Source organism: Phalacrocorax carbo, chromosome 2 (genome assembly GCF_963921805.1).
Source record: "Phalacrocorax carbo chromosome 2, bPhaCar2.1, whole genome shotgun sequence".
In the NCBI taxonomy this organism is placed as follows: Eukaryota; Metazoa; Chordata; class Aves; order Suliformes; family Phalacrocoracidae; genus Phalacrocorax; species Phalacrocorax carbo.
In genome coordinates, this window is record NC_087514.1 from 18,189,540 (window position 1) to 18,208,270 (window position 18,731).

Below are 18,731 nucleotides of genomic sequence, written 5' to 3' on the forward strand. Positions count from 1 at the left end.
GTCTTTGCCTGGTATTCCCCTGACAGTATAGATTTTGATTCTCTGCTGAAGTGATAGCAAATCTTCAGTATTGTGCTTTTTCACCACGCACCAGTGATCACTTTTCTTTCAAAATTGTTTTCACTTATAAAAATCACATTCTTATCCTTTATTTTCCCTCAAGTTACAAGAGGGAAATATAGACAAGTTACCTCTTCAAACCCTAACTTCAGTGTGACTCTGTCAAAACGCATTTATGTAGTAAGTAACCATTTATTTTCCCCAAGGCCCATTTAGTCACCTCCAGAATGTGCCTGTCCTTCACAAAGACAGAGAATAAGATAAAAAGAACATTCCTATCTTGGTATCCCTATACTGGTAGCTACTGTTGCTTTGGGCTCTCCTTTCAGCGTATCAGTGAAGGGACATCTACAGAACCCATCAGTGAGATGCCCAAAATTAATAATGCCAAAATTAATAAAGGATAATATTAAACAAAATGAAATTGTTACCTTAATTTTTGTTCTGTTTTACTTTTATTTTTCCCTTATTTTGATAGGTTTTCTAGGTTTTATTGTTAAAAAACATGTTGGCAATTATAAGCTCCATTCAGTGCACTGTGACTACAAATTTATCAATTTTGTATGATGAAGTCTCCAAAACAATGAGTATCCTAAACATTCTCAACAGGAGTTAGTCTTTTTAAAAAGTTATATCTCTGACATCAAGAGAAATCCTGCCTCCTTTTACTGTTAATGTCCTTCTATGTGAAATAATTTCTTTAAAAAAAATGTTTTTTTTCCCTCTCAAAAGTTTTAAACATCTCAAAAGATCATGCCTCATTCATTATTATCACATTTAACAAACTGTATTTATGCTTAGAGGTGCTTCTCTTTTCTTATAAGACTACAAAGAAAGAAAGGACTATCTAACAGAAATAATATTAGCATAAGTGTTTGTTGTATTTTTTTTTCCTTAGACACAAATAGCAATAGTTGTCTTTTGGATCACAGATCTATAAGTCAGTAGTAATGACCACAGGAAAGGAGAAATCCATCCTAGTTATCTGTTACTGTAGCCAACACAAACTGTGAATCTCAAAAAGCAGGACAAATCATAAAAGAGAACACAAATCAACATTTTAAAATCCAAAGTAACCAAAATATAAAATAAAATTACAAAAATGTGATTAAGCAGTAAAATTACTTTTGACTTTTCAAAGGTAGTCATTATATGTAATAAACTTATTCCAAAAGCTTATGTTATGCAATATCCTGTAGAAATAGTGTTTCCACTAAAATACACCCTATAACAACTTCTGCTGTGAACTGCAGCTTTGGTATACCTGTGCATTATATGAAAGAACGTATTATAATTAGTGATATTTTTAGTCCAACTAAAACATTAAAGCAGTGGACTCTTAAGTGTAGCTTTCTTGGTAGGAATTCAAGCTATGTTCCAAGACCATAGCCCATAATACCTTTTATTTCTCTTCACTATTTGGTGACTCATACCAAAGTTTCTAATTTTGTATTTTTAAGTTTTAACTATGGCATTACTAACTGACCTGTTTGGAAACTCACTGTTTCTTCTGCTGATCTTAAACAACCATAAATAATTTCTGTTTATCATAAATGAATTATTTACAATGAGGGACTAGTGTGAGTTTATCCTTAAATGAGACTTTGTCAGGCTCTGAACCTAACTTTGTAGGAATTGTTGAAACAAATAAGCAATACAGGGAAGCTGAAACAAGAGTAGTAGAGATAGCAGTAAAAATGTAAATATGAATGTAATTTGCCCCCTTAGTGACTTCAAACAAAGATGAAATAGTGGTCTTTCCTAAATTCATGTTATTTAAAATATGATTATCTGACAAAAGCCCAGTAAGCCGTATTTTTTTTCTGTCAGTTTCAAAGAAAGTTTGTTGACATTCTCTAAACAAATCTAAAAGCTATTTGCACTTCAATCAAAAAAACCCCAAAAAACCAAACAACAAAAAACCAAACCTAACTGTAACATTTCTTCTCCTAAGGACAACTAAGTAACGACACAAAAATATTCCATTTCGAATTCAGGAATGAACTGATACTAACATGAAGTTTACAGAGTACAAAAGTGGTGTAAGCAAAGCGTGCAAAAAAGGTTAAAGTAATAAAGGAAGGATTTCTACAAATGTAGACAGATATGAATGGGGTTTAGGGATGATTTATTTCATGTAAAACTGTCATTGAAATAACTTGTTGTTCAACTTAGTTCCACTTATGAAAGCAAAAGAAATGTAAGCCTATGGATGTAATCTCTCAAAAGAGCAATCACATAGGATAAAGGAAAATAGTAAATTTTTTTCCAGCTAACTCCTGTAAATAATTATACTCCGCCTAAGGATTTTTTGAATGCAAATCAGTTCCTTTAAGTCTTCCTAACAGGGACGTCTGATAGAAAACAAGATGAGCAAGCTCACTGTATCAGCTTTTCTCAGCTATATATCAGTTTAAATTTGACAAAAATGTGGAAACTCTTGTTATTTAGGATAAAATAATAATTAGAGAAAGCCATTGGCCCAGCTACAAAGGAGAATAAATATAAGTAGGTATAAAGCCATTTACTGTCTAGCATACATTCTATGAGAAAACTACATTAAGTTACTTGATGTAATCACTTCTGGGAGAACTAGTTTACAGAACACATTTGTTTTCCCAAATTAAATACAAGGTGACTTAGGCATTCAGAATAATATTACCCTACCAGCACAGTCTAGGAAAACTCTGTATTTCTTAGGTAGTTAAAACTGAGTAGTTCTGTAGGTTTGACATTAACAGTCTCATCAACTATGAAGATAGGAGGAGTGAGTTTGTGTCTTCTTTGGGATATCTTACGGTATTTTTTTCAGGACAGCTATAACTTTTATTGGGGGTCTGTCTTCTGGGGAGAGTTTGAACCTGTTTTTTCTCTGTTTGAAATTATGAATGATATTATTCTTTTCCTAGATGTGTTTGAAAAATACAGCAATAAGAAACAATGATTTTTGTTTTGCTTTTTTGTTAGATGGTTTTGTTTTGTTGTTGTTTTTTTTTAAAATCAAAGAGAATAATAAAGCCTTTCAAATTTCCATGAAGTCTTTTTTAAAATAATCTTCAACTCTTTTTCATTTCCTTGTTGAAATGGAATGCTCGCTATTTCCATTTGCCACATTTCAGTTCTATTCAGAGAATTAATAGCTGAAGGTTTGAGAAATTACATGCATGTTGCTGACAATATGACCCTAGAAAATTTTTTTGAGGTCAAATCAAAACACGGAAATGCAGAATTGTATAGGTTGAATAAGACCTTTAAGATTACCAAGTCCAACCATCAACCTAGGACTGCCAGGTCCACCACTAAACTATGTCCCTAAATGCCACACCTACACATCTTTTAAATACCTCCAGGGATGGCGACTCAACCACTTCCCTGGGCAGCCTGTTCCAATACTTGACAAACGTTTTGGTGAAGTAATATTTCCTAATATCCAATCTAAACCTCCCCTGGCATAGCCTGAGGCAATCTCCTCTTGTTACTTGGGAGAAGAGACCAACACCCACCTCACCACAACCTCCTTTCAGGCAGTTGCAGAGAGTGATACGGTCTCCCCGCAGCCTCCTTTTCACCAGACTAAACAACCCCAGTTCCATCATCTACTCTTCATAAGGCTTGCTCGTCAGACCCTTCACCAGCTTCATTGCTTTTCTCTGGACCCACTCCAGCACCTCAATGTCTTTCTTTTAGTGAGGGGCACAAAATTGAACCAGTATTTGAGATGCAGACTTACCAGTGTCAAGTACAGGGGCACAATCACCTCCTTAGTCATGCTGGCCACACTATTCCTGACACAAGCCAGAAGGCTATTGGTCTTCTTGGCCACCTGGGCACACTGCTGGCTCATGTTCAACCAGCTGTTGACCTATACTCCCAGGTCCTTCTCTGCCGGGCAGCTTTCCAGCTGCTCTTCCCCAAGTCTGTGAAGCTGCATGGGGTGGTTGTGACCGAAGCGCAGGACTCGGCACTTGGCCTTGTTGAACCCTATACAGCTGGCCTCAGATGATTGATCCAACCTGTCCAGATCCCTCTGAAGAACCTTCCTACCCTCCAGCAGATCAATACTCCTGCACAACATGATGTCACCTGCAAACTTTCTGAGGGTGCGCTCGATCCCCTCATCCAGTTCATTGATAAAGACATTAAAAAAGACTGGCCCCAAAACTGAGCCCTGGAGACCGCTGCTTGTGACTAGCTGCCAACTGGATTTAACTCCATTTACCACAACTCTCTAGGCTCTGCTATCCAGCCATTTTTTTACCCATTGAAGTGTACACCTCTCTTAAGCCATGAGCAGCCAGCTTTTCCAGGAGAATGCTGTGGGAAGTGGTGTCAAAAGCTTTGTTAACGTCCAGGTAGACAACATCCACAGCCTTTCCCTCATCCAAAAGTGGGTTATCTTGTCATAGAAGGAGATCAGGTTAGTTAAGCATGACCTGCCTTTCCTAAATCCATGCTAACTGGGTCTGATCACTTGGTTATCCTGTATGTGCCATGTGATGGCAGCCGAGATGATCTACTCAATTACCTTCCCTGGCACTGACATCAGGTTGACAGGCCTGTAGTTCCCCAGATTCTGCTTCCGGCCTTTCTTGAGGATGGGTTTCACTTTTTCTTATCTCCAGTCAGCTGGGACCTCCCTAGTTAGCCAGGAGTGCTGATAAGTGATGGAAAGCGGCTTGGTGAGCATTTCTGCCGGTTCCTTCAGTACTCTTGGGTGGATCCAATCCAGCCCCATAGACGTGTATGTGTACATCCATGTATGTGTACGACCGTGGTGTACCAGGTCATTAACCATTTCCCCTTGCATTATGGGGGGACCATTCTGCTCCCCATCCTTCTCTCCCAGCTCAGGTGGCTGTGTACCCAGACAACAACTGGTCTTACTATTAAAGACTGAGGCAAAGAACTCATTAAGTACATCAGCCTTTGCCTCATCCTTTGAATCACACTTGCTGGTTGGTATTTTTTTTTCTTATAGTGAAACTACCAAATATGGAAACATAAAAAAAGTGGTAGCAAGACCTTTAAAGAGAAATTTTAGAACTATGGTTCAGGGGTATTTGATGCTATTATTGTTATATGTGAAAAATTAATTTTGTTTCAATTTTTCTGTCCTTTTTATATTTAACTTCTCTCACGAAAGACGTTTCTGAAAAAAACATTTTGTACTGAATTTTCATTACCTATGTACTATATTTCCTCTGTTTGTAGATGATGAATGCATTCCTAAGTTTCATATCTTGAGCACAGCATTTTCTTTACAATACATAACAAGACATTTTCTTTATAAGAACTAACCGACTGCATCCAAGCGTGCTGAAAGATCTGGTGAATCTCCTTGCAAGGCCACTTTTTATCATCTTTGACAGTTTCTCGAACTTAGAAGGGATCTCCAAAAACTGGAAAAAAAAGTTGCATGATCTTCAACAAAAACCAAAAGCTTGACCTGTGCAACTGCAGGCTGACCATTATTTCAATTCCTGGGGAAAACACAGATCACATCCTCCTGGAAGCCATTTCCTGGCAGGAGAAGAAAGTGATTGGGAAGAGCTAGAATGAATATATCAAGGGTAAATCACACCTGAGAAGGCTGATTGTTCTTTTATAATAAATCACTAGGTTGCTGGACAAGGGGAGAGCAGTGGATGCTGCCCACCTCAACGTTATCAAGGCTTTTCTCTCTGTCCACTCATCCGGAGTCGTATATGTGAATATTATGTCCTGAACTGGATGCAAGAATACTGTAGGAGATAACTGGATGGGTGACAAAAAAACCCAAAACAAACAAAATCCAGCCCAAAGCCAAACCAAACAAACACCCCCCCCGCAAAAATACCTCAAAAAACAAACAAACAAAAAACCACCAAAAACCCAAACAGGCTGTGTGATAGGATAGAGGATAGTGGTTAAGGGGTCATACTGAACTGGAGGCCAGGAGCAAGAAAAGTACCACAGGAGTCTACTTTTGGATATTCCATTTTGTCATTCACTGTGGGGAGGCTATTAAGTGCATTATCATCAGGTTTGAGGATGACATCTAATTGGGAGAAACAGTTGAACTTGCTCAAGATCAGTGCTGCTATCCAGAGGGACTTATACAGTCCAGAGGAAGGGGCCTACAGGAGCTCTATGAAATTTAACAGGGGCAAGTGCTGAGTCTTGCACCTGGGAATGAATAACTCTTGCATGCAGTAAAGGCTGGGGAGTGGCTCTCCAGAAAGAGCCTTGATGCGCTGGTGGACAGCAGACTGACTGTAAACCAGCAGCAAGCCTTGGCAGCAGAGAAGGTCAAAATCATCCTGGGCTCGATTAACAGGTGCACAAATTGATGGAAGTTATTACTCTCCTTTACTTTGCCCTCTTTACGCTCCATCTAGAAAAGACTATCCAGTTTTGAGAGACTGATTAACAGAAGTGAGCTCAGTGGAAGCCCGCCAAGGTGATCAGGGGCTGGAGCACTTATGAGGACTCCTGGAGCACTAGAGGTGCTGGAGCACCTGAGGGAGCTGGGCTTGTTCAGCCTGTAGAAGTAGGGTCTAATATCAGCCTGCCAGTAGCTGTGAGAAGGTTACTGAGACAGGCAGTCTCTTTACACTGGTACGTGATGGGGGGACAGTGAGCATATGCTAGAACCAGAGAAGTTTAGGCTGGATATAAGGAAAAACTTTTCCCCATGTGTACAGTCAAGCAGTAGAACAGGTTGCCCAGAACAGTCGCCATCCTGGGAGGTTTTCAAGAGCCAAATGCATAAAGCCCCAAGAAACCTGGTCTGACCTCAGAGCTGAGCTTCCTTTGAGCAGAAGCCTGGCCTGGAGACCTCCTGAAGTCCCTTCCACGGGACCTCAGGGAGGGGATTAGGAAAGCCAAGGCATAGCTGGAGCTGAATTTGGCTAGAGACATGAAAAGTAACAAGAAGGGTTTCTTCAAGTACATAGAACAGCAAAATAAGATGAAGGAAACTGTACTCACCCTGATGAGTGAAATGGGAGACCTGGCTACAACTGATGTGGAGAAGGCTGAGGTAGTCAACAACATTTTTGCCTCAGTCTTCACCAGCAGGTGCTCTAGCCACACTGCCCAACACACAGAATCCAAAGGCAGGGACTAGGAGAATGAAGTACTACCCCACTGTAGGAGAAGATAAGGTTTGAGATCATCTAAGGAACCTGAATGTGCACAAGTCCATGGGACCTGATGAGATGTATCCAAGGGTCCTGAGGGAACTGTTAGATGAAGTTGCTAAGCCACTATTCATCACCTTTGAAAACTCATGGCAGACTGGTGAAGTTCCCAGTGCCTGGAAAGGGAAACATGACATCCATTTCTAAAAAAGGAAAAAGGAAGACCTAGGGAATTACAGGCCAGTCAGTCTCACCTCTGTGACTAGCAAGTTCATGGAGCTCCTGGAAATTACACTAAAGCACATGAAGAATAAGGAGGTGGTTGGTGACAGCCAACATAGACTCACTAAAGGCAAATCATGCCTGACAAATTTGGTGGCCTTCTACAATGGGGTTACAGCATTGGTGGATAAGGGAAGAGCAACTGGCATAATCTGCCTTGACTTGTGCAAAGAATTTGATACTGTCCCACACAACAATCTTGTCTCTAAAATGGAGAGACATGGATTTAATGGGTGGACTACTTGGTGGATAAGGAATTGCTGGATGGTCACACTCAAAGTGTTGCGGTCAGTGGTTCAATGTACAAGTGGACACCAGTGATGGCTGGTGTCTCAGGGGTCTGTACTGGGACCAGTATCATCATTGTCGGTGACGTGGACAGTGGGAATGAGTGCACCCTCAGTGAGTTTGTGCATGACATCAACCTGAGTGGTGTGGCTGATACTCTAGAGGGAAGAGATGCCATCCAGAGGGACCTTGACAGGCTAGTGAGGTGGGCCCATGTGAACCTCATGAGGTTCAACAAGGCTAAGTGCAAGGTCCTGCATCTGGCTTGGGGCAATCCCAAACACAGATATAGACTGGGCAAAGAGTGGCTTGAGAGCAGCACTGAGGAAAAGAACTTGGGAGTATTGGGGGATGAAAAACTGAATATGAGCTGTCAGGGTGCACTCACAGCCCAGAAAGCCAATCACATCCTGGGCTGCATCAAAAGAAGCACAGCCAGCAGGGAGAAGGAGGTGATTCTCCCCTCTATTCCTCTGAGATCCCACCTGGAGTAGTGTGTCCAGCTCTGAAGGCCCCAGCACAAGACAGAATTGGACTTGGAGCAGGTCCAGAGGAGGGCCACAGTGATGATTAGGGGGTGGGAACACCTGCCCTGTGAGGACAGGCTGAGATAGTTGGGGTTGTTCAGCCTAAAGAAGAGCAGGCTTCAGGGACACCTTACAGCAACCTTCTGGTACCTGAAGGGGGCATACAGAAAAGATGGGGAGAGACTCTTTATAAAGGAGTGTAGTGATAAGATGAAGGGTAACAGTTTTAAACTGAGAGTAGATTTTTATTAGATATTAGGAAAAAATTCTTTACTGGTGGTGAGACACTGGACCAGGTTGCCCAGAGAAGATGGGGATGCTCCCTCCCTGGGAATGTTCAAGGCCAGGTTGGATGAGGCTTTGAGCAACCTGATCTAGTGGAATGTGTCCCTCTCATGGCAGGGGAGTTGGAACTAGATGATTGTTAAAGTTCCTTCCAACCAAAACGGTTCTATGATTCCAGATTGAATTGCCCTATGAGATTGTGAAATGCATATGGGTGAGAAATGCTTTTTAGAAGATCCCTGCATGCTTGTAACTACCAGCAAAAGTTCAGGACAGTAAGTAATTCGAGAGAACATCATAGCTGTAACAACTGTAGAAATAGGAGAGAACTATTCAGATACCTTGTAGTTAAGCCCACTGAGGTAAAATGTAATTTGAGTATAGAGAAGTTATTTTTGCACGTGCATACATAATACATGTGTATATAAGTGTGTACATATGTGCATATATACTTATATATTTATGTATAGCCTCCTTTTGACTTTGGGCAATTCTTTCTGTGTCACTAATCCCTTTTTTTGCCATGTCATTGGTTCATCAGTTTAAGCTGAATTGGAAAATAGAAAGTGTTTACACAGCGGGTCTCTGTTGCTAGTTTTAAGCGCTCAGGTACTACAAATGGTATTTTACTTATTATTGCCTAAAATTTTACAAAATAAAATAAAGCAGTAAGAATTTTCCTCATTTCCTTTTAATTTCAAGTACTCTATTAACACAAAGAGCTCTGATTTTCCTAAGATACTTACACAGAATTTCCTCCTTAAAAAGCTGGAGTACAGAAACAGACTCGGTGGTGCGTTTCAGCAACAGTTGTTATGCATCTGATTTTCATTTACTTATAATAATGTATAGTTATTTTCTAGATGTGTGAATATACCCACAGGGAGTTTGTTTTATTCTTCTAGAAATAAATTCCTTATTTATTTCAACAGAAATCGAAAAGGAAAGCTGTGGGGATCCTGGAACACCGTTGTATGGTATCAGAGAAGGGGATGGATTTTCTAACCGTGATGTTTTAAGGTTTGAGTGTCAGTTTGGATTTGAATTAATTGGAGAGAAATCTATCATTTGCCAAGAAAACAACCAGTGGTCTGCAAACATACCAATCTGTATCTGTATGTACTGAATCTTTTTTTTATTATTGTTTTTATTATTGTTTTTAATATGTAATATTATATTTTTTATCTTATAAGTAATAATTTGTGTGACTGATTGCAGAGTTAGCAAATGCCGTTAATTCCACTGACAGGATGAATTTACTTCTGTTCAATGGTGGGTTTACCTAATGATTATGCTCAAGATGGGTTCTAGAACTACTAAAATATATTTTTCTTTTACTAGCAACCATTACAGCAGTTGTGTTTATGTTATTTGGTATAATATTTTATTATTGGCTTTCTTGTAGGATTCTGTAGATTTTATATGTATGACACACTTTTTACAGCAACTCTTATAAATTAATATATTTCCTTAGATTAGAAGTTGCTGAATCGTAATCAAGGGTTTAAATTATTTACATTTTTCCCCCTATGTATTATATATTAATATATTTTAGCACTTAAATGATCATAGATGTTTATAGCTCTTTTCCAGTTATATTATACAGCATTAGTAAAACCAACGTTGGGATACATATTTGTGGCAACACCTTTCTTAACATTTCCTCTAGAATAGTATAGATCAAATATATTCAGAGTGTAATCAGTTGCTTTCATCCCTGCAACCCAATTTAATATGGCTTAACTGCAATGGTTGAATATAAAATGTTATCCTGATAACAACAAAACAACTCTGTTGTCTCTCTGAGGCTAGTTAATTTCTTGTGCTTCTGTGTAAACAACAAATGATAACGGTGCTATCGATTTTCTGCCTCTTTAATGTGCTTAGTGAGAGGTCTGTTCATCTATACAGTACCCTAAAGGAGAAAATAAGTGGTGCCAACTGATTAAGGATTGTTGAACATGGGTAAATTGTAAGGACTGTTGTGGGCTTCCAATGCAACAAAGATGTTCTTTATTACCTCGGGGCTCTGCTTGGGAGGTAGTTCTATTGAGGGGAAGGGAATAAGAAGGAAAATAAAAGAACTTTCTGACTTCACAGAACATAACTAATATGGAATTATTCATCTGAGGTAATCAACAAGTTTAGGGATCTCTTACAAATTCTTACTAATAAAATAAACCCCTATTGAAATGTTTTATTCTATTATCTTATTTTTTCCTCTCTTTTTTGGCAGTTCCTTGCCTTTCCAATTTCACTGCACCAATGGGAACAGTTCTTTCACCTGATTATCCAGAGGGATATGGGAATAATTTAAACTGTATCTGGACGATAATTTCAGACCCTGGGAGCAGAATCCATCTCTCTTTTAATGACTTTGACTTGGAATCTCAGTTTGACTTCCTTGCAGTTAAAGATGGAGACTCTCCAGATTCCCCAATAATAGGAACATTTACTGGTGCTGAAGTTCCTTCCCATCTTACCAGTAATGGTCATATTTTGCGTCTGGAATTTCAAGCTGACCATTCAATGTCAGGGCGTGGATTTAACATCACTTATAACAGTGAGTAATAGTATTTTTTAATGTATACGTGTGTTTTGTTTTCAACATACAGTTCAGGAGCTATGCATAATTAAGTAAAAATGACATTATGTTAACACTCCTTTAAACAAATCCTATATACCTACAACTACCTAATTTAGGTGTTTAGATTGTCTTTCAAATACAGTGTTAGGGCTGAAAATACATGTATATTTATCATTTATGGCATTAGAGATCATTGTGATGGGAGTGTTTAGAAGACTGACAAATCAGGTCAGTTTCAAATTGTAAAGCAGAACTTTATTAAATTGCTAAGAGCACACTTTCTGCTGCTGGTTAAATCCTATGTAATGTTAATCACCATTACTAAATGTACAAAACTGTTACTCTGGAATACTTGTATCCTAGTTTAGCTGTGAATGTATATAATACCCTGGAGCTGATGGCTGCAGTCCATGCTAGCTCCTAGTCACCGTGGTTAAGGTGGGCAGCCGTAGGAGCTCTTTGATAAGAGAAGTCAAACCACAATAGGCTTGTCATCTTTTTCTCTGTTTTACCTTCCTCATGGCTGATGATTTTAAACTATTATTCCCATTCCCAGAAAAGAAGGTCTTCTGTTTTCCTGGTACTACTTACCTTGTCCATTTTTAGTCTTGCTAGTCAGCCGTGTGCATTCAGGAGGAAGCCTGGCCTATTTGCAGAATTTTGTGCTTATCTTATCTTTTGTTCAGCAGTTTTTTTCTACCTGGATGCTTTCAGTGTGCAACTACTCCATCTATCTTTGCCCTTTTGGTGATCAAATTGCTCACATGCCTATGTAAAATGCTTATATGTTGTGCCTGGCTGCACCATTACAATGTTAAGAAGAATACTGACATACTGTCATTACTTACTCTGGTTATTCTGGTTATGCTCACATATAGCCTGGAAGTAAATTCATATTAATTGTATCCTGAATAATACACTTTTAATAGGCAGCTGTAACAGCCACAGGGAGAGAAATTTTTAGACTGCTATTCAGAGCAACTGCAGTAAAAAGTAGTTGGGCTTCTGTCTTGAGCGCTCTGAATCGTACCTACCTATATGTAGCTTTTGCAAGGGAAATCAGCATCTTCTGTCACCTTTTTTATTTAGTTTATCTATTACATAGAAACAGAGAGTTACTATTAAAATGGAGTTCTGCGTACTTCACTTGCTTCTGTCCTAAGGAAGTGAAAAAGTTAAAACTAACCAAAACCATACATAGCTCCACACTTACTACTTGGCACTACATTTCCTGACAGCATAATAACTGAAGGTGACATTAAATATCTTCTCCAGTACTAAATACAATTAGCACTTATTCACCTTACTTTTTGCTGGCAAAATAATTACATTTCTTCTGAAGAACATATGAAGAACTGCCTATGGTACGTTGCTATCAAATTATTTGGCATTTATCCCACACCAAAGTCCAGGCAGGACATGTTCCCAGGTAGGGCGGGCATGATGATACAAAATGTAAGCCCAAAACATGAATGAAACTGCAAAACATAGCATGAAACTTTCCTGGGATGATATGCAAAATTAGATTTTGCCACCCCAGCAGTGAAGTGAGAGGACTGGGTTTAGCTAGGTTGGGTTTTTTGGGGAGTTTGAAAAAAAATCGGAAGGAGAGAAAATGCCTACAGCATAAGGCTTGCTATTATGTGTAGAGGGTGGTAAGAATAAGAGAGAGGCTATTGGGTGGATCATCATATCCTCCAGCCAGAGCAGCCCTACCTCACACATTTGTATTTTCTTTGCTTTTTTTTTTTTCTTCTTTCTGATAGTAGAGGTAACAGAGTAGTTTTCCATTCCAACAGGCAAAAAAATAAGCAAAAGACGATGGATATTTTGATATTCCCAAAACTCTGATGTCATAAGTAACTGGTCCCGTTCCTGTCTTTCTCCTGACACCTAAGAATATGATAATTCCAGAGGCTTACTTGGAATGGAAGTGAATCTTCAACTGCATGATTTGCAGGAGAGCTTCCCAGAAGAATGTGTTACATGCTTGGTTATACAAAAAAACCCATAGTCCTTACTGTTGAAGATGCTTACTCTGAATAAAATAGAAAGGATCCATTAAACCTAAGAGGAAATGAGGTTATGTGACCTTGGTAATTGAGAGACTCCACATTTTTCTCTAAGGAATGTTAATATTTTTAAAGTATTACAAGGACTAAATTCCGCTGTGGCTCTCTACTTCCCTTGCATAGTAGCTCACCTCTTGATCTTTTTTTTTTCTCTCTCTTTTGTTTTGGTTTGGTTTAGGTTGTCAGTCTTTCAAATAAGTATTTTGTAAGAATTGCCTTGAACAATGCTGTCTGACTAGGAAGGAGATAAACTGACACCAGATTACTGTGTAAACATTCCTTTTCTGATATTGTCTTATATTTCAGCTCCCAGCCCTTTATCTTATCTGCTTCATCCCCAGGTCATTTCTCACAAATATAAAATGTAAGCATGAAGAAAATATGGTGTCTTCTTACTGGTTTCTTTAGCTACCAGTCATCACTGCAAACTAAACTTTGAGCTGTAGCTAGGTGTCTTAGTACCATAACTAAATATTGGAATGACTGGGTTTATTAAGTACTATTGAAAAATAAAATTAGTTATAATGAAAATGAGATATTGAATCCATGTTTCTTAACAGAAGGTTTAACATTTGCTCTATGCTTTCTTCTGTTTTATGTCCTTTTAACATTTATAAGTGTTCTGTGCACTTTAAGTTTTCACTGTAGTGTGCTCAATGATGTCAAGCCTAAATCTAGTGAAGAGAACCAAAAAGAAATATTGGAGAATCTAAGGCAGTCTTCCTGGATAAAAATTAGGCCTATGTATAAATGGATATTCTCACGTCATCCCATTTTACAGAACTAGAACTAAATATAGGTCTGTTAAAGTTGGATTTACAGTAAAAATGAAAGATTCAGATGATTAGCGTGGAATAATCCTTATTCTTTTTTTTTATTTGGAACACAATTCATCAAACACTGTCAAGACTTCAGGTTTAATATTTCGATGTCATATCAATACACTTATCAGAAGAAATTCTTGTCCTTTAAAAAATTTGCAGACTTCCTTGGGCATGTGGTAGTCTGATTATGGTATCTCTCAATTAACATCAGTTAAAGTACACACTGACAGTACTAAATGGTACAATTTTAATTCTTACAAAGAAGTAACAATGCAGTATTAGCTTTTATCAGTAGTATAATGAAACCCACTCACTCTGAAAAGAATAATTTTAAATAAGTTTTTTCTACTTTTGAGCAGTTTAACACATTTATATTTTTATTTCTTTATATGGATGTGATTAATCTAGAATGGAGGTATGCGTTTGTTAAACTCTGTAGTTAAAATCTACTTACAAAAGCAAAAATAACTCCAGAAAATGTGTCTAATCTTTCTTCAGTAAAGACAGCTGCAATCTGATAAATTACAGAAGTAATCTTTCCATAATACATAGTTTAAGGCCAAGAGAGAGGATAAAAAAGGAATTAATATCATTTTCACTCTGTCTTGGCATGCGTAAATCCAAAGTTAATTAAAAATATCCATTTTCTGCTAACACTCCAGCTTGTATATTTCAAAGCTGTCAGTCTCTTTTTGCCCCCTTCAAAGTAGAAACTATGTCACAGAAAAAGTACAACATGATCAGTTTTTTCTAAAAAGAATGTAGGCTACTAACATAAATAACTTCATTAATGTTTTTGAGGTATAGGATGGAGAAGAATAAAACTGAGTTACTACCACATAATCTGATTTTTAAATAGTATTTCTCAGAAACTATTTTTATCCCATATTTATTTTTATTACCGGAACATATGAGATCTCAGATAATTAGTCTTATTCCAGTAAAACTAAGCATAAATTCAACTTTTGTTGGAAGTAAACAAAAATTAGATTTCAAATGTCTCATATTTGAGTTACTTCAAGTCTGAAAAAAATTTCTAATGAGGTAAATTTTGGGACAAGCCCACAGAAATATGTGACCTAAAAATGGACAATGCAGAGAATGTTCCAAAACCCAAAGGAATGGGAACTCAAAAGGCTGTGAGTTAGTCACATCTTTGTATTGGTTTACTTATATCTAGCTATGCACTACTGTTGATGCAAAAGGGGGAGTGAGGCAAGAGAGTGCTTTACTGGGTACACCAGAACACAGGAACATAGCAACCTGAAATTACAATGGTTTTAGTTGCTATCGAACTGCATACTCAAACCTGGCTCCTTGCTTCCAGTTTATATCCTAAACCCAAGAGCCCTTAATGACATTTCTGGTCTCTGTGAAGGTATTTATAAACTCTGTCATCCTTTGATCTTCCCTCTAATAAGCTATATGCATTGAACTTCTCAATTTAAGGGAAAGTCTGAGTCTTTTATCATATGTGTGACTCCTTTATGAATGATTCCCACTTTATCTACATCTTTGTTGAATTATGAAGATCAGAACTACACACACACAATATCTGAATATAGTCACATAAATTACAAGAAATGAGGTTATATTGTCACTCTGGTTCAGTCTGGATTTCCTAGTTTAGGTCAGGACAGACAAAATGCACACATTAATTGCTATGCAGCAATTGGAGCCATGTGAAAGAGAATGGATATTTATTGCATGTGACAAAGGAGTTAATGTAAAGAAGACTACAAAGTCATGACTGATTATCACTAGCTCCCCTTTCCTCACTGGTAGAAGCAGAGATTGTCAGTGGTTGGGAGGAACCGCGTCAGCTCTGGCTGGGAAAGTTTGGTCCCAGGTGTCCTTGTTGGTCCTCCATGGGTAGGCATTCCAGAAGCCACAGTCACGCCAACCTCCCTTCAGGCTGAGGTGGATGAATTTTTTGAGGTGGGGAGCATCTTCCAGATTGTTGGACTGCTTTGAGCTGTTGCTTATTTGTGCAATGCAAGGGTGTTGGAGGTGGTGGGTAAATATTTTTGTATAAGTTTAGATCTGCTGTTTCTGCCTGTTATGCAGAATTTTTTTTGTTGCTGTTTTCATCACAACTGTTTAATTGTGCTTTATCTAGCAAAAGTTACAACCCTATGAACTACATAGCAACCTGCTGAAGGTCAAACTGTGGGCCTCTGACATCAGTGTAATTACTTGAGTGATTTCAGCTCAGTAGGCCAAGACATTGACAATCCCAGATGCTTTTATATCCAAAGATTGCTTTAGTCTGTTTTATTGCTATGAGAGGGTACATCCATCATGGCACATTTTTGCTGGCACTCCCTCCTGCTAGACTTTTTCAGTCTCAATAATTCCCAAGAAAATTCTTCAGACTGTTATATACTACACAGAAGTATGAGTTTACGTGTGATGCTACTGAATAACCTACTATTTGTTTACGGATCTTTTAACAACCTTTCACAATTTCTTCTTATGAAGTACCTCTTTATGATTTTATATTCTCTTAATTTCTGTTTCTTCTTTATATTTTCCTCTGAAAGGGTTAAATTTACTTCAAAGCCATTCCTAGCTTTACCAGCTAAACTCTTTGTAGGGCAATCTACCAAAACAATTAATCGCACCAGTGGACAACTCCTTTCTGGCCCTATTGCCAAAGACCTTTCAGAGCAGACCAGATGAGTTATGGTTAGCTTCGTTTTTCCTACCTGTCTCTTGATATCTCTGCAGTTCCTCCCCTTCACGTTTTTGATGAAAAATGCAGGTTTTTAACACCCTTCTCAGTTAATATCAGAACTGAAAGTACTTCACTCTCACCCTGTGCATGATTATGCTGCCTGGCTTTTTTCCAAATACTACTTAAAATACAAGTACAATCACGATAGCTGATGAGTATAAATGCCAGGAAAACTGGATCTCCTCTTTACATGTAATATTGCATAAGGAATTTTTCCATGGTTTCTTGATCTGTTGTTGATGGGTAAAACATTAATACTAAGGATATACCCCTATGGGCTTTTTCTTTTTGGTTTAAGGCTTGTATATAATATTACAGCTTCACCATGAAGCTTTTCAGAGGTATAGGCAGACTGAATTTTACTCAGCAAGTAAGGTAACTGCAGCCAGGCTAGGCTAAGAGAGTGACTCCTGTTGTTGGGAAGGATTGTCTTTCATTCTCTCGCCTCCCATAGCCATCCTCTACAGTACAATCTCTTCCATAGGAGCAGTGGTAGCAGCCACAACTCTCAGTTCGTGAGCTGAAATACAGAGCAATCCACTGATTTTGCAGGCTTAATAAATTGGTGCCATACACAAGCAAGCTATATGTGGAGTCAACGTTTATCTACATTTACAGATAACGATATTGAAAATCTATCTCTGTGTTGTCTGAAGCTAGTAAGAAAAACAGGCAATCAATCCTCTCCCTAAAACTGACAACTGTGCATAAAAGTATTGAAAAAGTTTTTGTGAACCCTATTCATGCTGCTATACTAGTTTACATTTTCAACTGTTGGTACTGTTTCCTAATTTAAATAGTTTGTTCTTAGTAGCAGAATAAAATCCTAAAAATGTCATCTTACTTGTAAGAGTTATCACACTATACCTCCCCCTCCCCCCCTTTTTTTTTTTTTTTTGTTTGAAAAGCTTTTGGACATAACGAGTGCCCTGATCCTGGAGTACCAATCAACGCTCGGCGTTTTGGCGACAATTTTCAGCTGGGGAGCTCAATTTCTGTTATATGTGAGGAAGGATTTATTAAAACACAAGGAACTGAAACAATTACTTGCATGCTAATGGATGGAAAAGTAATGTGGAGTGGACCTATTCCTAAGTGTGGAGGTATGTATAATATTTCTTTCTGATTCAGGAGAACTTGATATAATGCCTTTTGTCACCAAATGAAGGTCAGATTTTTGCAAATGGATAGCACAAAGCTCCTCTAAAACCTAGTCCTTAATAAAGGAGTCTAATAAGGCATGAGCTTTTATTATAAGCCCGTCTGCAGGAGTGAATTTTTCTTGTAACAGTTATAAGTACAGAAGAAAAACACAGAAACAATTGGCATAAACATCAGCGATGTGAGCACTGTATATAACCTCTGTAACAATGAAGGATCACCTAATGAAGTCCAATGAAGGACTGGAATAGGAATAGTTTACGCTGTCCATACTTTCAGGTAGCTCTCATTTGGCACTGGTGGAACTGCAATTTCTCAAAGACATTTTGTGCTTGAAAGGATCACTCCTGCCTTTTTTTTTCTTCTTTTTAAAGCTTGTATTTGTCCAGTTTGAGATACTGTTTAAAGCAATGAGCTTCAGTGCTAGCAATACACAAATATTAATATCTGCTTTTTTGCATTCCAGCCCAGTCAATATCATGATTGGTCTTGTTAATGCCTAGGAGAAAAAGATAGCAGGGGAGAATAAAATAAGAAAATCCTTCTGTTTCCACTGAACCTTATTTTAGTATATTGAAGGCTTCTGTTCTTCAGCTTTGTTATTTAAATATTTTGTTCAACTTGTCACTCAGTTCTTAAGCAGTCAGGAGTCTGGGGTTTTCTGGGTCTTATTTTATTTCTGAATTATTTTCACACAGTTTCATACAGAAGGTTTTCTTCAAAATTCAGCTCTTGACTTCCTACTTCAGACAGATGAACAATTTAAAATAATTTGAGTGCTCAGTGA

General features: G+C 38.1%; 1 protein-coding gene across 1 annotated transcript in view; it reads left to right on the forward strand.

The window, feature by feature from the left end:
* The window catches only part of CSMD3 (CUB and Sushi multiple domains 3), a 669,880-nt gene that overhangs the window by 337,171 nt on the left and 313,978 nt on the right, over positions 1-18,731 (forward strand). The window contains exons 16-18 of the mRNA XM_064441769.1: positions 9,496-9,678; positions 10,800-11,126; positions 17,692-17,886. Coding sequence (XP_064297839.1) covers positions 9,496-9,678; positions 10,800-11,126; positions 17,692-17,886 — 705 coding nt within the window. The remainder of the gene's footprint in view (positions 1-9,495; positions 9,679-10,799; positions 11,127-17,691; positions 17,887-18,731) is intronic.